Source organism: Macaca fascicularis, chromosome 12 (assembly GCF_037993035.2).
Source record: "Macaca fascicularis isolate 582-1 chromosome 12, T2T-MFA8v1.1".
Classification (NCBI taxonomy): Eukaryota; Metazoa; Chordata; class Mammalia; order Primates; family Cercopithecidae; genus Macaca; species Macaca fascicularis.
In genome coordinates this window covers 97644299-97662493 of record NC_088386.1, presented here as the reverse complement: position 1 = coordinate 97662493, position 18195 = coordinate 97644299, and the positions used below count along the sequence as shown (strand labels likewise).

The window sequence follows — 18195 nt, the reverse complement described above, 5'->3', positions numbered from 1 at the left end:
TGTGCTATGAAATTACAAATTCTGATCATATGTTAGGCTAGTGTGTCTCACACTATCTGTGATGAAACACGATTTCGCAATTTGGAGGCAACTCTTAATCTTGAAATAATTTCAAACTTATAGAAAAGTTGCAGCAGTATAAAGAACTCTCTTATATCCTCCAAACAGGTTCAGTCATTGCCAATATTTTGTCACTTTTGTTTCATTATTTTATCTATCTATCTATCTATGTATCTGTCTATATCTTTTCTGAAGCATTAGGGGGTAAATTGCAGATATCATGACTCTTCATCCCTAAATAATTATGTTGGTATTTTCTGAGAATCAAAGTATCCGCTTACATAACAACAGTACAATTATCAAAATCAGGAAATTTACATTCATCTAATACCCCTATCTAATCCACAGTCCCTATTGAAATTTCACCTATTGTTTCTACAGTATTCTTTAGAGCACCATCTCCCTCAAGATCCAATCTAGGACCATGCATTACATTTAGTTGGCATGTTTCTGGAGTCTCCTTTAATCTGGAACAGTTCCTCAGTCTTTATCTTTTAAAATCTTAACACTTCTAATAAGTACAGTCCAGTTACTTTGTAGAATGTCCCTTAAACTAGGTTTATCTGATGTATCCTCATGATTAGAGTCAGATTATGCTTCCCCCCAACAGAAATACCACATAAATGATATTATATCCTTCTCAGTGCATCATATGAGGAGACACATGATGCCAGTCAGTCCCATTATTCATTATATTAACTTTAGTCACTTGGGCAAGATATTGTCTGCCAAATTTCTCTACTGTAAAGTTACCGTTTTTTCCCTTTGTGATTAACAAGTAATTTGTGAAAGGTACTTTGAGACTATGTAAATATCTTATTCCTCATCAAACTTTCCCCCTCTACTTTAGCATTAATTATTCTTGTTTCCACCAAATACTACTATACTGGTTATAAAATAGTGATTTTCTAACTGTCATATTCAATCCAGTTATTAGTTGACATTATTCTGTCAGGAGAAGCTTAGGCTGTCACTCTGTTGCCCAGGCAGGCTGTAGTACACTGGCGCGATCTCAGCTCACTGCAATCTCCTGAGAAGCTGGGATTGCAGGCGTGCACCACCAGGCCCAGCTAATTTTTTGTATTTTTAGTAGGGATCATGTTTTACCATGTTGGCCAGAGTGGTCTTGAACTCCTGGCCTCAAGGAATCCACCCACCTCGGCCTCCCAAAGTGCTGGGATTACAGGTGTGAGCCACTGCATCCAGTGAGCTTCCCTTCTTATCTAACTAGCCAGGAAGCTAGCTATCTTATTTTATTCAACGGATTATAATCCATTACTCTCATTATTTACTTTGATGCTCAAATTGTCCCAGATTTAACCAGCAAAAGCCTCTTCAAGTTCCCATGTCCTTTTGACATATTCCTATCATTTTTTGATTACTTTGTAAGGAAATTTTCTGGCCCAACAAGATGCTCCAGGCTCATCTTGTACATTATCTGCCCCAGCTTTAGAATCAGTCATTTATTCAAAGAATCCAAGTTCTTTTTAACAGAAAACGTTATTAAGAAATCAGGGTCTGGGTAGTAGACCAACATTTATGTAAAATATAATAATAAATTTCATTTAAAATATATGCTATATCTGGCATCATTAAATGCAAATCCTCTCTGAGGGAACGCACTTCATTCAGGTCCTCAATGAAATCTCACAAATAAAATTCCAAGGCAAATCAGCATATCACTGTCAAAAACAAATGAACACACATAGGAAAAAAGATACCATATGCAAGAACAAAAAGAAACAATAAACAATGAAATAGACTTACAAGAACCTTTGTTTCAGATATGTCAGACCTTCAAGAGAAGGATATAAAACTTCATTAAAAGTCATTTAAAAATAACTTAAACAGGTGGAGCAATATGCCATGTTAAAAAATTGGAGGAAAATACTGTATTATAAAGAAGTAAATTATATGCGAATTGTTCTATAATTACTATGCAATTCCAATGAAAATCCCAGGAGCATTTTTCATGAAACTTGAAACATTAAATCTAAAATTTATATGAAAAATCAGAAGAGAAATATAGCCAAAACACTTTTGAAGAAGATGAAATAGGCTGGGAGACTTGGCCTACAAAATATCAAGTATTATTGCAAAGTTATAGACATTAATATTGTGGCACTGGTACAAAAACAGACAAATTGGCAGAACAGAGAGCCCAGAAACAGATCTATGTATTTATGAAAACTTGATATAAAGGAGATTTGGCATGGCACATCACTGAAGAAATTAGTGTGAAACAACTGTTTAGCAAATACAAGTCAATTTCAATGTATTAAAGATTTAAAGTGAAAGAAGAAACTTTACAATCTTTAAAAGAATGTATTGGACAGGCTGGGGGTGGTGGCTCACACCTGTAATCCCAGCACTTTGAGAAGCCAAGGTAGGGGGATCACTTGAGGTCAGGAGTTCAAGACCAGCCTGGCCAACACGGTGAAATCTCGTCCCTACTAAAAATACAAAAAAATTAGTCAGGCATGGTGGTGCATGTCTGTAATCCTAGCTACTTGGGAGGCTGAGGTGGGGGGAATGCTTGAACCCAGGAGGCGGAGGTTGCAGTGAGACCGGATGGCGCCACTGCACTCCAGCCTGGGCTACAGAGTAAGATTCCATCTCAAAATAATAATAATAATAATAATAATAATAATAATAATAATAATAATGTATTGGACAAAATCATTCTGACCTCAGGAAGGGAACGAATTTTTAAACAAGAAGCAAAAAGAGCTACCCATAAAAGAAAAGAGTGATAAGGTCAGTAATATTATAATTCAGAACTTTGTTCAAAAAGACAACATAGGCCAGGTGCGGTGGCTCACACCTGTAACCCCAACACTTTGGGAGGCCAAGACGAGTGGATCACCTGAGGTGAGGAGTTCATGACCAACCTGGCCAACATGGTGAAACCCCGTCTCTACTAAAAATACAAAAATGATCTGGGTGTGGTGGGGCACACCTGCAATCCCAGCTACTCACAAGGCTGAGGGATGAGAATCGCTTGAACCCAGGAGGCGAAGGTTGCAGTGAGCCGAGATCAAGCCACTGCAACAGAGCAAGACTCTATCTCACACATAAAATATATATATATATATATATCTGAAATATTCACTAAAGAAAATAATGTATAGCAAAGCAGATCAACATGGATGAATCTTAGAAACATGTAACATATTGGATGAAACAAAACCAAGTTACAGAAGACTAAAAGCAATATAACATCATTTTTATAAAACCTCAAAATCAAGTAAAACAAAAAAATTCTTTAGAATACCTCTAAAATGTAAAAGGATTATTTTAAAAAGATGTAAGAGAATACTGACCCAAAAAAAGGAAAAAAAAATCAGGTAAAGGCCTTCTAGTGGAGGGGCAGGTTATGTGAAAGGGACACAGTTGATAGGACAGTACGGATTATGTTCTAGTTGTTACACTGGGTAGCAGGTTATGGAGTTCATGTTATTAAGCTTCTGAATTGGTTGGGTGTGGTGGCTTATTCCTGTAATTCCACACTTTGGGAAGCCAAGGCAGGAGGATCTTTTGAAGCCAGGAGTTTGAGACCAGCATGGGCAACAAAGTGAGACTCTCTCTCTCTACATTTTTTTAATTAGCCAGGTGTGGTGGCACACACCTGTAATCCCAGCTACTCAGGAGGCTGAGGCAGGAGGATCACTTGAGCCCAGGAGTTGGAGGCTGCTGTGAGACAACCTCACCTCTGTACTCCAGCCTGGGCAACCAAGGGAGACCCTGTCTCTAAAAGTAAATTAAACTTCTTAATCTACATCAGCTTTCTTAATCTTGACACTACAGACGTTTTGGGTTGGATAAATCTTTGTTGCAGGGGCCTGTCCTCGGCACTGTAGGATGTTTAGCAGCATCCATGGTCTCTACCCACTAGATGCCAGTGCTACCCCCAACCCCCTACCCCCAGCTGTGAAAACAAAAAATGTTTCCAGACATTGCCAAATGTCCCCTGCAGAGCAAAATTGCTCCCTGGTTGAGAATCACTGATCTACATATATGTTATATACACTTTTGAATGTTTTAAATACTCCATAATAAAATATAGTTTAAAATTGATGGGTAGAAGTTTCACTCTGTCTGTGAAACATAATCAGGAAGCTATCATTAAGAGCTGAGTAAGCCAGAGCCTGCCGGAGTCCTTTGAAGTGACAGTGCTGAGCAGTGTGAGCTGACAGTTTCAGGAGGGTTTTGACTAGCAGATGATATTTCTAGAAATTGTGCCGGGTATCAGAAATCAATGACTTACACTGGAGAAAAATGTCTGCAACCTTTCTTAATTCTTTGGGAGATCTAAAAGCTTAGCTTAGTCTCTTAGGACACCATTTAATTTTTTAAAATCAATTATGGATTTTTGAAAATAGGGCTTTGTGTTTTTATATAAACCCTTTCTTCCAAGGTACTGAAAGAGATTCATATATTTCATTACCTTTGGAGAGTTGGCTGTGTCTGTAAAGTCATCACATGTCTAACAGTGGCCCCCAGATGACAGGGAGGTCCCCAGGAATATGATCCAGAGAAAATAACACTGCCGTTCTAGGATGATGAGTGTCTGAGAGCTCACTATCGTACCCCATTAACCTTAGAGCCTCCCCAACTCTGTGGCTTTACTTGAGAGCACCTATCTGGATTCCTTCCTTCCTTCCTTCCTTCCTTCCTTCCTTCCTTCCTTCCTTCCTTCCTTCCTTCCTTCCTTCCTTCCTTCCTTCCTCCCTCCCTCCCTCCCTCCCCCACCTCTCCCCCTCTCTTCCCTTCTTCCCCTCTCCCCCTCTCCCTCTCCTCTTTCCCTCTCTCCCTCTCTCTCTCTCTCTCTTTCTCTCTTTCTTTCGGATGGGGTCTCACTCTGTAACCCAGGCTGGATTGCAGGGGTACCATCAAGACTCACTGTAGCCTCAATTTCTCAGGCTCAGGAGATCCGCCTACTTCAGCCCTCCTGAAGTGTTTAATTAGCCATCACACCTGACTAATTTAAAATAAAAATGTAGAGATGGCATCTCACTGTGCTATCCAGGCTGGTCTTAAACAACTGGGCTGGGAAGCGATCGATCCTCCAGCCTTGGTCTCCCAAAGTGCTGTGATTACAGGCATGAGCCGGCACGCCCAGTTACCTATTTGGTTCTTATACTTGTACTATAGTTCCATTTAACTACAATGGGGAGAGTTTATTACCTTCATTTTTTAAAATGGAGAAACATAGACACAGAGAGGATACATGACTTTTTCAAGATAACAGAATCCAGAGTTAATTGATTAGAAATCGAACTGGCATGAAAATCGAGTGTCTTGAAGCTTGGTCTTTTTTTTTTCCCCCCTAAACCAGGCTCTGAACTATGTTTGAACTTGTGTGACTATGTTCATGCAGATGTGTGTGCATGCACATGTACGTGTGTGCACATCTGTGTGTCTGTGGTTTGGGGATGTATGTTTGTTTCTCTGAGGATAAGGTGTCAAGGAGGAGACAAGGCAAAGGATTAAAGAGAGGAGCTAGGAGGAAAGGCATGAAAGAAAGAGCATGAGATTGCCAGGGTGCAGTGGTGTAACCCTATAGTCCCAGCTACTCAAGAGGCTGAAGTGGGAGGACTGCTTCAGCATGGGAGCTCAAGACCAGCCTGGACAATCTAGTGAGACCCCAACCTCAAAAAGTAAAATAAAATAAAAAGAAAGAGTGTTCGATTCAGAAGATGCCTTGACAAGAACACTGTGAGTCTCAGTTCAACAGTAAAAGTTTGTAGAATAATTGCAAGAATCAAATGAGATGTATCTTTGAAAGTACTTTATGTTTCTGTATATAAATATTAGTATTTTTTTTAGTAGAGCTACTCAGGAGGCTGAGGCAGGAGAATCATTTGAATCCGGGAGATGGAGGTTACAGTGAGCCGAGATCACGCCACTGCATTCCAGCCTGGGCAACAGAGCGAGACTCCATCTCAAAAATATATATGTATATTAGTGATTGCCATTATTAGAATTATTGTTAAAATATAATGTGGATGATAAAGCAACCCTCGTGAGTAGGATGACTCACACTTTCTCCATTTTCTTGGCACCACTCTTACCATATGTCCAGCTCAGAGGAATATTCAGTGGCTCCCAGCAAAGCATCGGGGGGCCGGTACCAGAGGGTCACGACTTCTGAAGAGTATGTCTGGCTGGGAATGGACTTGGCCCGCGCAAGACCTGTCCAAAAGGGAAAAGCATAAAACCCATTGTTCTGGACCTTGGCTTGCACCTTGATGCACTGGACCGGGGTAAACACCATTAAAAAAAATAACACAAATTTAGGTGCTTTTAGTAGAACTAATCGCTATCTTGACTTGTCTATCACTTCTTTAAGTGAATTTCTCAAATTTTGGCCTGCTTTGCAGCTAGATATGGCCTTCTTGGCAGCTGAGTGTGGTCAGGTGACTAAGTTCTTGCCTATATTATATGAACAGAGGTGATGTGTGAACTTCCAGATCATGCCTTAGTGGAGGGGTTAAGGGTTCTGTTTCCCTTTTCTCCTTCCTCCAGGCTGTGATGAGCAGGAGGTGGCAGCCATCTTGAAACATGCAATGGGGGATGGTGGAGCCACGTGACAGAAGCAGCCTGGGTGAAGACAGCATGGGGCCACTGTACATGCTCTGCCCGCTTAGTTCAGGACTGTGTTGCAAGAGAAAGTTAAGTTTCTAGCATGTTATACCTCTGTGATTTTGGGTCTCTGTAACAGAAACTGAGCTCAGTTCATGACTAACATGGCCACTTTCCGTTTTGGCACTCCAGGAAAGCCCAGTTCAGCAGATAAACCGTAGGGACTGCTCATCCAAATTAATCAGTTTGGTAGGACCTTAGATGAATTTCTAAGTGCTGTTCTGCAAAATGAGTCTTTCTGTCAGTCAGCTGTTTATCTCACAGAATTGCAAAAAAACTTCAATAGATGAGTTTGCTATTATGGAAAATTGATAAACAAATATCTGTTAAATGCTTACATGTCAGGATAAAAGCTGCCATCTCAGAATAAATACTGCAGTGATAGTATCACCATTTGGCATCTGCCAGACAGAGAAGACTGGTTCCTTAGCTCACATAGAGCCAGTTTTTCAACAAGTATTTATTAAGCACCTACTATGGTACCAGGCACTAGGGATAAAATGATAAGCAAAAACATACCCAGGGTGCCCTCATTATGCTTACAGTCCAGCTGAGACAAAATCATCACGCAAATCTATATATATTTGTGCGTGTGGGTGTGCGCACACATGTGCATATATTTGTGTGTATGCATGTATTTGTGTGTGTGAATATAACTATAAACTGTGATAAGTGCTAAAATGGAAAGATACAGTGATACTTAGAGGAAATCTGCTTCACTTTAATGGGAACAAAACTTTGCATCTCATACCTACATAAAGAAGGTAGGAGAGCAGGAACAAGTGTCCTGGAGTCTCCATCCTGACAGGAGTCCATGCTACAATCTGGGGTTAGCCTCTTTATCATCTTGGGATAATCTCGACCTACTCAAATATAATTTGTATATTCACTTAGATTTAGGAAAACTTACTAAGTACAGTTTACTCTACCAATGTCTCTATATCAAAACTGGCAGTGGGGCAGTAGAGGTGCCCAGCTTTTGGCCATCTGACTAAACTGGGACTTGGTGGAATCCTAGAAAGCTACCAATCCCTCCCTGTTTCGTGCCTCACACTTCCTTTATGGTAGTTTGATATCCTCACAAAGCATCATGTTCTCAGGCCTCCAGTTTTCAAAGGCCAGGCCCAGTCGATGCTTAAACGAGCGCATACAAAAGCGTCATTGTTCACAGCCCAGAATGAGACCCGAGGGGCGACTTACCAAAATCAGCCAGTTTGAGCTCTCCCAGGTGACTGATGAGTAAGTTCTGAGGTTTCAGGTCCCTGTGAAGAACGTGTTGGTGGTGGATGTACGCCAGGCCCCGCAAAAGTTGAAACATGAAAAGCTGGAAGGAAGAAACACTATCCATAAGGAGATTTGAGCCACCACGTGCTGATTTCGCCTCTAAATCAAAAACAGTCATCTCAAAGAATATAGTAAAAGTGTCTCTTGAGAGCCAAAAAAAAAAAAAAAAAAAAAGAAGAAGAAGAAGAATTTTACATTCAGAGGGGGAAGAAAAAGGACAAGGAAAGTCAAGTAACTAGACTGTGTCCTAAACAAAGGGAATCCGGCTTTTCCTGACATCTCATTTCTTTGATACTGAAGGAATTACCCTTCTTTAAAAATCTAAAGTGAAACTTTGAAGTTTCCTTTGGAACACTAGTTATTGATTTAGATGTGAAAGATTTAATTTTTTTCCCCACCGATGAACTTGGCATATAAGATCAAAGTTGACCTGGAAATGATATTCTAAAGTTTACAACTGCTTAAGTTTTCCAGGCTCTCTGATATGAAACCCTTTTAAAAACACAACACAAGGAGACCACACTAAAAAATATATCTTTAGATGGTATTAGAAAATAAAGAAATCTTTATCTTCTTAAACCTATTTTTAAAGTCTTAAATTCAAAGTCGAAAACGGGAAATACATAGTACGATGAAAAGGGAAGAGAGACCAAAAGAAGTTAGACCCCCCCCCTCAAAAAAAAAATCAAAAAAGAATAAGGAATAAATTGTAGGGGGAAGAAGGGAGAAAGGGTAAATGGTAGTGGTGGAGAAATAAAAGGGAAAAACACATTCTAAGCCCCAATTTAAAAATGTTTCATGTGGTTATGAGGCACTGAAACCAAAGCCATTACTAGGTTCCCACCATCACGGAAACTTACGGGAAAAAAAGAATGCTTAGTATTCCAAGTATCTTTTGCTATTTTCCAGTGCCATCGGCAACTGAGAATTCAAACACCAACATCAGTATTTATAAAGACCTGTGTCAACTGAGAACATGTTCTGGCAGTTCAGAAAGGAAGGGCCGGGCCCAGCATTCCTGGGACATGGGCAAAATGGCAGATGCAGAGTTATGTGGATTAATCCTCTTTTTCAACAGCATCTTAGAAAACTAGGACCTTCAGAGATGCTAGGACCACTACTGACCTAACAATGACCTGGAGACATTGGAGCCAAATGGTCCAATGGAAGCAGGAGCATGGGGAGTTACCTGCCATAGCAGACCTGCAGCTGTGCAGGTTTCATGTAGCTACCACATCAGGTTCATAAACCATTTAAGAATTTTAAAAATTTCTTCTGGCTCCTAGTCAAATGTTAACTGGTTCCATGAATCTTCCCAGCATTTTCTCTTCCTGGTGCTTCAAATATACACACACTATTCATTTTACCATTCACCAAGCCACAAAGCTTCCACAGCACAAAATTCCTACACTGACATTTAAACCTTCTGATTGGTTATAAATATAAATGTGTTCACGGAAAAGACAATACAAAGAACCAGCTTAAATTCCAGGTAAAAGACAAGAAGATACCACAGTATGTGCTTAAAAATATGTTTTTGAGACTGACCCAGTGGCTCATGCCTATAATCCCAGCACTTTGGGAGGCCGAAGCGAGCAGATCACCTGAGGTCAGGAGTTCAAGACCAGCCTGGCCAATGTGGTGAAACTCCATCTCTACTAAAAATACAAAAATTAGCTGGGTGTTGTGGCGTCTGCTTATAATCCCAGCTACTCGGGAGGCTGAAGCAGGAGAATTGCTTGAACCTGGACGGCAGAAGTTGCAGTGAGCCAGGATTGTGCCACTGTACTCCAGCCTGGGTGGCAGAGCAAGACCCCGTCTCAAAAAAAAAAAAAAAAGTTTTTCAATATGCAGGACTAGGGAAAGAGGAAGATGAAGACAGGTAGATAGAAGACAGGAAGTTGGTGACCAGTGAGGGATACAGCCTTTGGAATAGCATGCTTATCCTCAGTTTGCAGAGAAAAACAGGGCTCAATGTAACTTTAAAAACATGTCTAGGACGAGTCAGAGCCAAGACTCAAATTCAGACTTGTCTGACTCCACTATACCATCCTGAGAAACTAGAGAAAAGACAGAAAATGAAAACATGAGAGGGAAGGAGAGAGCGAGCTGGCTGAGTCAGAGACAGAACTTCTTAGTAGGTCAGCTTGAAATGCCTTTTATGTCTCGAGTGTAGACTGTTCTCACTAATTAGCCACAGTCACTTCCCACCTTCTTGCCATTCAACCCCTTTCCTCTCTGCCAGATACGTCTACAGGCATTTGTAAGTGGTAAAGCACTGCAGCATTAAGGTATGGCATTTTATAACCACATTTCTCAAAACTTTTGTGCTGACAAACCTCACGACCCACTCACCCTTTCATCCCTCCCAACCTGGATTCTTCCTTCAACACTGCAGAAGCTTCACCAGTTACTGCATCCTAACATCACCAAATATGATGGCGTCTGCACAGTTCAACATCAGCCAGACTGTGGGTGACTCTTTCCAGAAAGGCTTCCCAAATCCCAGGGGTTAGACCTGTTTCCAACTCAATAAGGTTTGGGGGAACAAAATAATTCCATTGAACTAGTGCCATCTGGGCCAGGAGTTACTCAAAAACCAATGAGATCCGTTAGCCAACTCCTTATAGGGAAGCCTGAGTCCTTCCATCCCCCTGATCCCTGGGACTCATTCTACTAGAAATATGAAACAAAATAACCTCACTAGGATTCCCACCCTGCCTTCCATGGTCACAACTCAAAATATAAGCTTCCGACTATTCCTTTTCCTCCCAACATGCTCATCTCCATTCTGCTCTGTGCTTCCTCTGTTTAGCCTCGTATCTATTGCTCCCCTCTCCCCCAAACCTTTTCACTGTTTACTCTCCATTCCTCAATCCTGCTTTAAAAACTACCTAAAAGCTAACCTCTGGTGAATTTCCTTCTGGCTCCTTTCCTTAAATGAGACCTTGAGCTCACTGCTTCCCTATAGTATTCTCAAGTGGATATTAGTTTTTCTATAACTTCCTCATACCTTTGACCACTGACAAGTGTCATAAGCTGCCTCCCTTTTCCCCACTACCACTTCAAAACCATTACTGCTCTACTTTTAAGTAAAAACCCCTGTCCCTTGGATTTTAATGCCATCCAGTGACATCTTCCATTACTCTTCTTTTAGCGGTCATTCACTGAACTCTCAATCACTCTCTGTCATTCACTGAAGATGTGGGCACTTGGATTACAGCTTTTGCCTCTATGACATTAGTGCCCATGAGAACAGCTCTAGCCAACCTCTCAGCTCCAATGATCTGCTTCTCCAGTCCACTTCAGACACTAACTCCGGTGGTCACACACTAGATCTTGCCATTGTATGGAATTGTTTGTCCTCTGAAATACAAAATTCATCCCCCTATAAAAATGCTTTTGCAATGATTGTGTCATTCACAGGGTTTTTTACCATGGTTTCCTATGACTTTTCCTATGAAACCCAATGGATACCTCTTATTCCTTATCTTTGCAGCATTTGGCATCATAGACCATGCCTTCCTTCCTGAGGCGCTGCTCTCTTCTTTCGGTTCCACAATCTCCTAATTTTTTTTCTACCCCTCTGGCTGTTCTTTTTATAGATTCTACTTCTACTGATATCTAATATATTGATATTCTGGCCAGGCGCAGGGACTCACACGTGTAATCCCAGAACTTTGGGAGGCCAAGGCAGGAGGAGTGCTTGAGTCCAGGAGTTTGAGACCAGCCTGAGCAACACAGCAAGAAACCATCTCTATAAAAAATAAAAATAGGCCAGGCACAGTGGCTCATACCTGCAGTCCCAGGACTTTGGAAGGCCAAGGCAGGTGGATCACTTAAGGTCAGAAGTTCAAGACCAGCCTGGCCAACATGGTGAAACCCCGCCTCTACTAAAAATACAAAAATTAGTCGGGCGAGGTGGGGGGTGTCTGTAGACCCAGCTACTCGAGAGGCTGAGGCAGGAGGCTTGCTTGAACCCAGGAAGCAGAGGTTGCAGTGAGCTGAGATTGCGCCACTGCACTCCAGCCTGGGCAACAGAGACTCCCATCTAAAAAATAAACAAATAAAAAAAAATTAAATTAAAAAAATAAAACATAATAAAATAATAAATAATAACATATTGATATTCTTAGGGCTCCATCTTTGATCTTCTGTTATCACTCTACACATGCTCCCTTAGCTATCTTACCCATTGACAGTGCTCTAATGAACAACTGTATTCTGATGATTTCAAAATCTTTATCTCCAATTCAGATTGCCTTTCTACTTTAGGCCCACATAGTCTGGAGTTCGCCTGTACATCCCGCAATCACCTCAAACTTAGCATGTCTAAAACACCATTCACCGTATCTCTCCAAAGTAAATTTTTCTTTCTGATTCTCTATCACAGTGACTGGCACCATTATCCATCTTAGTACTCAAATCCAGAAAAAAATATCGCTGACTCTTGTTTTTCCCATCAGTTCTGGCTAAGTAATTGGTCTCATATCTGCCCACTTTCTCCTACCATCATCTCACATCTGTACCACTGTGGTTCTGATTAGCCTCACTGACAAGGCTGGAACCTTAACAGATACCAGCATTCAGGGAATGAGTAGAGGGAGAGAGGTAGAAGAAAACAAGGAGAAAGTAGGGTCAGGGGAATATAACATTTTGAAAAAAAAGTATTGCCCTCATTCCAGTCTATTCACTACACTGTCATCAGTGTAAGCTTTATAAAAAGAAAATCTGAATTTATCACCTCTTTGTTTAAAACCACTTAATGGCTCCTTATATAAAATAGCACGACTGTGATGTTGTGAAATATATGTTTGATCTTCAACTAGATTCCTGGCAGCCAACTCCTAAAATCCTTAGAATCTCCAAAGTGATGTCTTTTTTGTAGAGTTGACCGATAGCTGGCAGACCCTTGGGTAGCTTTAGGATAGGGACTGGTCACTGGAAAGACCAAGACCCGATTAGGGAGGGGAGAGGGGCTGAAGGTTAAGTTGATCACCAGAAGGTTAAGTTGATCACCAGTGGCCAATAGTTTAATAAATCATGCCTACACAATGAAGCCTCTGCAGAACCCAGAAAGATTAGGGTACAGAGACCTTCTGGATAGCTGAACTCTCATGGAGGCTTCTGGAGGAGGATTGCCTGGGATGGGCATGGATGCTCTGTGCCCCTTCACACATTCACTGATGCCTCCACCTTGGAGAACTCATCCTTACTCCCACCTGCTTTGATTTGGATAACCTCTTCCTTTGTGCCTCTATATACCCACAATAAATTCCTTTATTTATTAGTGTGTCCCTCACAAATCCACAAGGTCAATGCAGTCAAGAGTATGACTTTTAGCTGTATTTCCGATGCTTGCAATACTGTCCACTATACCCTCCTTCTTGAAATTGCTTCTTCCCTTAACTTCCATGACAGTGTGTAATTTTTTCCAGATGCTCTGCATTCCTATAAGCTGCTTCCCTTCGTTCCTTAATTTCCTGTTCCTCTTCTCATCCCAAAAGGCAAAAGTCTCATCATCAGTCCTCCTCTCTTTGTGTATTTGCTCTTTTGGTTGCCTATTCCTTGTCTTCTAAACTCTATGTGCTGAAGACCCTGAGATCTACACGTCCAGCTCACAGCTCCCTTCTGAGCACAGATTTCCTTTTAGATTGCCTACTGCTCATTTCCCTTTGGAGATTCTGTCTCACCTGGGACCTCAACATGTCTGAAACAGGACTCCTCCTCTTTCTTTCCAAACCAACTTCTTCTCCTATTTCTGTTAATAGAGCTACAATTCTCCTCGTCAGTCAAACTCAAAACCAGTTATGTTTGGCCCCATCCTTTCCCTCCTCATGCTCACATTACCAAGAGGTGAACTCTTCTTTGTTACTGATTTTCACATTCCTCTCCATTCTCATTGTCACTACCATAATGTTGTACTTGATTACTAATTGCTAACTAGATCCTTGCTCAGTGCTTGGCTCTTGATCAGCACCACCTGCATCAGCTTGGCTCATGTTAGAATGCAGAGGTTCAGGTTTAACCCCAGACTTGCTGAGTCAGGTCTCCAGTCACCTTGTCTGCTCACTGAAGTTTGAGAAGCATTAGGCCAGGCCACATCAATAAATTCTTTGGCTCACACCTATAATTCCAGCACTTTGGGAGGCCGAGGTGGGAAGATCATTTGAGGCTGGGAGTTTGAGGCTGAGGTGAGCCATGACTGCACCACTGCACTCTAGCCTGGGTAACAAAACGAGACTCTGTCTCAAAACAAACAAACAAAAAATTCTTAAGTGGAATCCCTGACTCTAGTCTCTTCTTTCCTTTCATACATCCTACAGACCACAGTGATATGAATTTCTTCTGATCATATCATTTTCTCTCAGCTCAAATTTAATGACTAATGACTGTACTCTCCAAGGAATAAAATTCACATTTCTTTCTTTTTTAGGGACAGGGTCTTCCTTTGTCACTCAAGCTGGAGTGTAGTTGTGTGATCATGGCTCACCTCAGCCTCAAACTCCTGGGCTCAAATGATCCACCCACCTAGCCTCCCAGGTAGCGGGACTGCAGGTGTATGCCACCATGCTCAGCTGATTTTTAAATTTTTTGTAGAGATGAGGTCTTGCTATGTTGCCCATGCTAGTCTTGAATTCTCGGGCACAAGTGATCTTCTGACTTGGCCTCCCAAAGTGCTGGGATTATAGGTATGAACCACCATACCCTGCCCAAGGTCCACATTTCTTAGAAAATGAGGCTCTCAGCCACCTACCCAATCTATTTCCCCAGACTTGTATATGCTGTTTCACTAATATATTCTGTATTTCAGGTCAACAGAACTAATATATTCTGTATTTCAGGTCAACAGAACTAGAACTAATATATTCTGTATTTCAGGTCAACAGAACTATGGCACTAGTGGGAAAGAATTTTAACTAAGAATCGCTTTTAGCAATGGCATAAGTTGGTTCTGTAACCTCAGGCAAAATGTTTGTCCTCTCAGATCTTGGATTTCTCCTCTGCAAAATAAGGAAGTTAGACCAGGCTAGTGCTTTAAAGATTTTTTTACCGCAGTCTACAGTAAGAAATATATATGTATCTGGTATTCACATCCATACATTAAAAATATAAGTACAGTTACAATTGGAGCAAAAGTTGCAGAAAATAATATTTGTTCTTTCAAAATGTAATGCATGCTAATATTTTCTATTCTCTTCTCATTTATTTATTTCATTCTTAAAAATGCAGGTTGCTAACCACCATATTGATTTCAAAACGCACTAATGGAACCTAGAGATTGCAAAACACTGTGTTTCCTCTAACCCTAACAAGCCATGACTTTTGGGTCCTCTTCCCTGAACATATCCTCTATTTCCCTACCTTGTACCTTTGCTGAAAACATTTTCTCTCCCTGTAACATGCTCTCCTATTCCAGACTCTTGAAATACAGTGTGTTTAAGATCTGAAATTTCTTTTTTTTTTTTTTGAGACAGAATCTCGCTCTGTCACCCAGGGTAGAGTGCAGTGGCAGGATCTTGGCTCACTGCAAGCTCCACATCCTGGGTTCACGCCATTCTCCTGCCTCAGCCTCCTGAGTAGCTGGGACTACAGGCGCCTGCCACCATGCCCGGCTAATTTTTTTTTTTCTTGTATTTTTTTAGTAGAGACGGTGTTTCACTGTGTTAGCCAGGATGGTCTCGATCTCCCGACCTTGTGATCCACCCACCTTGCTTCCCACAGTGCTGCGATTACAGGCGTGAGCCACCGTGCCCGGCCTAAGATCTCAAACTTCTTAAAACTAGAAGATATCTTTGATGCCCTTGCACATCTATAGTACTAGATTGTATTTCTTTCTTGACATTCTACACAAGTGTACTGTAATAGTATTGGTGCCTATTTCTTATCTCTTGTTTTTGGCTGTACTCCCTTGAGGGCAGGGATCATATCTTTTATGCCTAGTTTTCCTTCGAAGCATTTAGCACAGTGTCTGCTATGTGAGAGTCACTCAAGCCTGAAAATCTCACTCTCTCACAGTTATTCTTTCTCCAACCATTCTTCTATTTAATCAACACCTCCAGGTCCTTGAACCCTTCCACTCTCTTCATAACTATCAGCAAGCTGCTTATCTTCACTTCCTTTGCTCAGATTAGACTCAGACTAGATACCACTGGCCAACACCTTAACTTCTGTCTTGATAATCTCTTCAACTCTCTTGCCTACCTGTCTCTTCCTTTCATATGTCTGGCAGAACTTCAACTCTGACTCAATCCAACTGTCTACATTCTCTGCTCCTCTATTCAAATTGCCAAGCATTACCATAAAAAAAAAATCCCACGATTGTACAGATAATGTAATGGTCTTCACCCTTACCAGGGTCCTTAACACATCATGAAACATTCCTATTTGGTTTCTCTAGTTAGCTCCCTATCCCATTCTCCACACAGCTCACTGGTATTTTAATTTTTTTTTTTTTTCACTCTTCTCAACCCTTTGTTCTCAAACATTCCTTTCCAAAACCTTACTTCCAAGACTGGGTTAGGTTCCCTTATTATGTGTTCCCACAGTATTCCTAGTTACTACGGCCATAGGCTTTAGCACTTTGATTCTCACCACCTATTTATTAATTATAGCACAACTTACATTTTTTTTTTTTTTGAGATGGAGTCTTGCCCTGTCACCCAGGCTGGAGTGCAGTGGTGCGATCTTTGCTCACTGCACCTCCACCTCCTGGGCTCAAGCAATTCTCCTGTCTCACCCTCTTGAGTAGCTGGGGTTACAGGCATGTGCCACCACACCTGACTAATTTTTTGTATCTCTAGTAGAGACAGGGTTTCACCATGTTGGCTAGGCTGGTCTCAAACTCCTGACCTCATGATCTGCCCACCCTGGCCTCCCAAAGTACTGGGATTACAGGCGTGAGCCACCGCGCCAGGCTAACAACTTAAATATTTCAAACATACAAAAATTAGTATCATTTACAGTATCTTAAGATAAACTTCCTTTGAATAGGAGCTTCCTTTCCAGTACTTTGAGGTCTATGAGATGTATTTAGAAAATTTACTACTGTGGAAAATGAAGACTGCTTACACCAAATGTTGGGGAGAGGGAAGGGCCTGTGATTTTTCTTTTTGATCAATTGCTGTAACACTGTCCTTCAGGTAACTGAGGGAGTTTCACATTTTCTTTAGACATCATTAGGCGCTGAAGCTCTTGAAGGATAACTTTGATGATATATGAATTCTGACATTTTGCTAGCACTGATATAGCTCTTGGGTTCACCATTCCATTAGAACTATTAACTCCATTCATATTAATTTTTGTTACAAATCTTACAAAGGGGAGTGCTTCTGGGTATTTAGGTCCACATTCTATTTTAAGGCTATATATTCTGTTTTCATAAATTGCCTGAGCCCATGGTGGCTGCCATCTTGCGTTGCTGTCGCTTGAAGGGTGGCCCTCACTGCCTATTTAAGTTCATATATCTTACTGGACTTTAAGCTCATTGAAAATAAGAAACACAACTTATTCATTATTGAAACCCCAGAACTTATTACAGCACTAAGTACTCAATAAATATTTCTTGAATGAATAAATGAATACATAAATAAATATTAGTTAAATGAATAAATATATCATATACAAATTTCATATGGTTATTTTAAGAGCCAATCAATTAATTAATGCCAATAAAACCTTAGGGAATGAAAAGTATGAAATATAAATGGTTTCTAAAATTTATAACATGTAGAATTATAGCTAGTTAAAAGTTTATTATTATTTCTATTCTAATGACTGGAAAAATAGGGATTAGGGCCACATATATAATAGGATCTGCTAGAACAAGTATTGCAGACTTCATCACAGACCACAGTAATCTGATAGGAAGAAGGTATTTATTTTACGATGGCCTAGCTTTAGTTTTTTCCTTTTAGTATAATTCTCCTTCACTTGTTTATTCATCTAAAGACACATTTGCATGTGGCCATGACTGACAGCATTAGGTTGCTCAGAAAACATTGCTCTATATCTTAAGGGGCAACTCAGCAACTCTTTTTCTTTTTTCTTTCTTTCTTTCCTTTTTTTTTTTTTAAAAAAGAACAAAAACAAAACTTTTCTCTGGAATATCAGTGATGTCCATCCTCTTATTTAGTATCATAGGACTTTGCGTTGTGAGGCAGTCTGTTTCAGAACTCTCCTTCTGTGGGCAAGCCAGGAGAGGGT

At 40.7% G+C, this 18195-nt stretch overlaps 1 protein-coding gene and 1 pseudogene across 2 annotated transcripts in view; both read right to left on the bottom strand.

Annotated features, from left to right (window-relative positions):
* CDK15 (cyclin dependent kinase 15) overlaps positions 1-18195 on the bottom strand; it is a 91818-nt gene that overhangs the window by 55727 nt on the left and 17896 nt on the right. For both annotated transcript variants that reach the window (XM_005573940.5, XM_005573941.5), the window contains exons 7-8: positions 7906-8029; positions 6135-6255 (exon numbers count right to left, since the gene is read on the bottom strand). In XM_005573940.5, coding sequence (XP_005573997.3) covers positions 6135-6255; positions 7906-8029 — 245 coding nt within the window. The remainder of the gene's footprint in view (positions 1-6134; positions 6256-7905; positions 8030-18195) is intronic.
* LOC107126996 (ubiquitin-conjugating enzyme E2 variant 1 pseudogene) lies at positions 16984-18112 on the bottom strand (annotated as a pseudogene).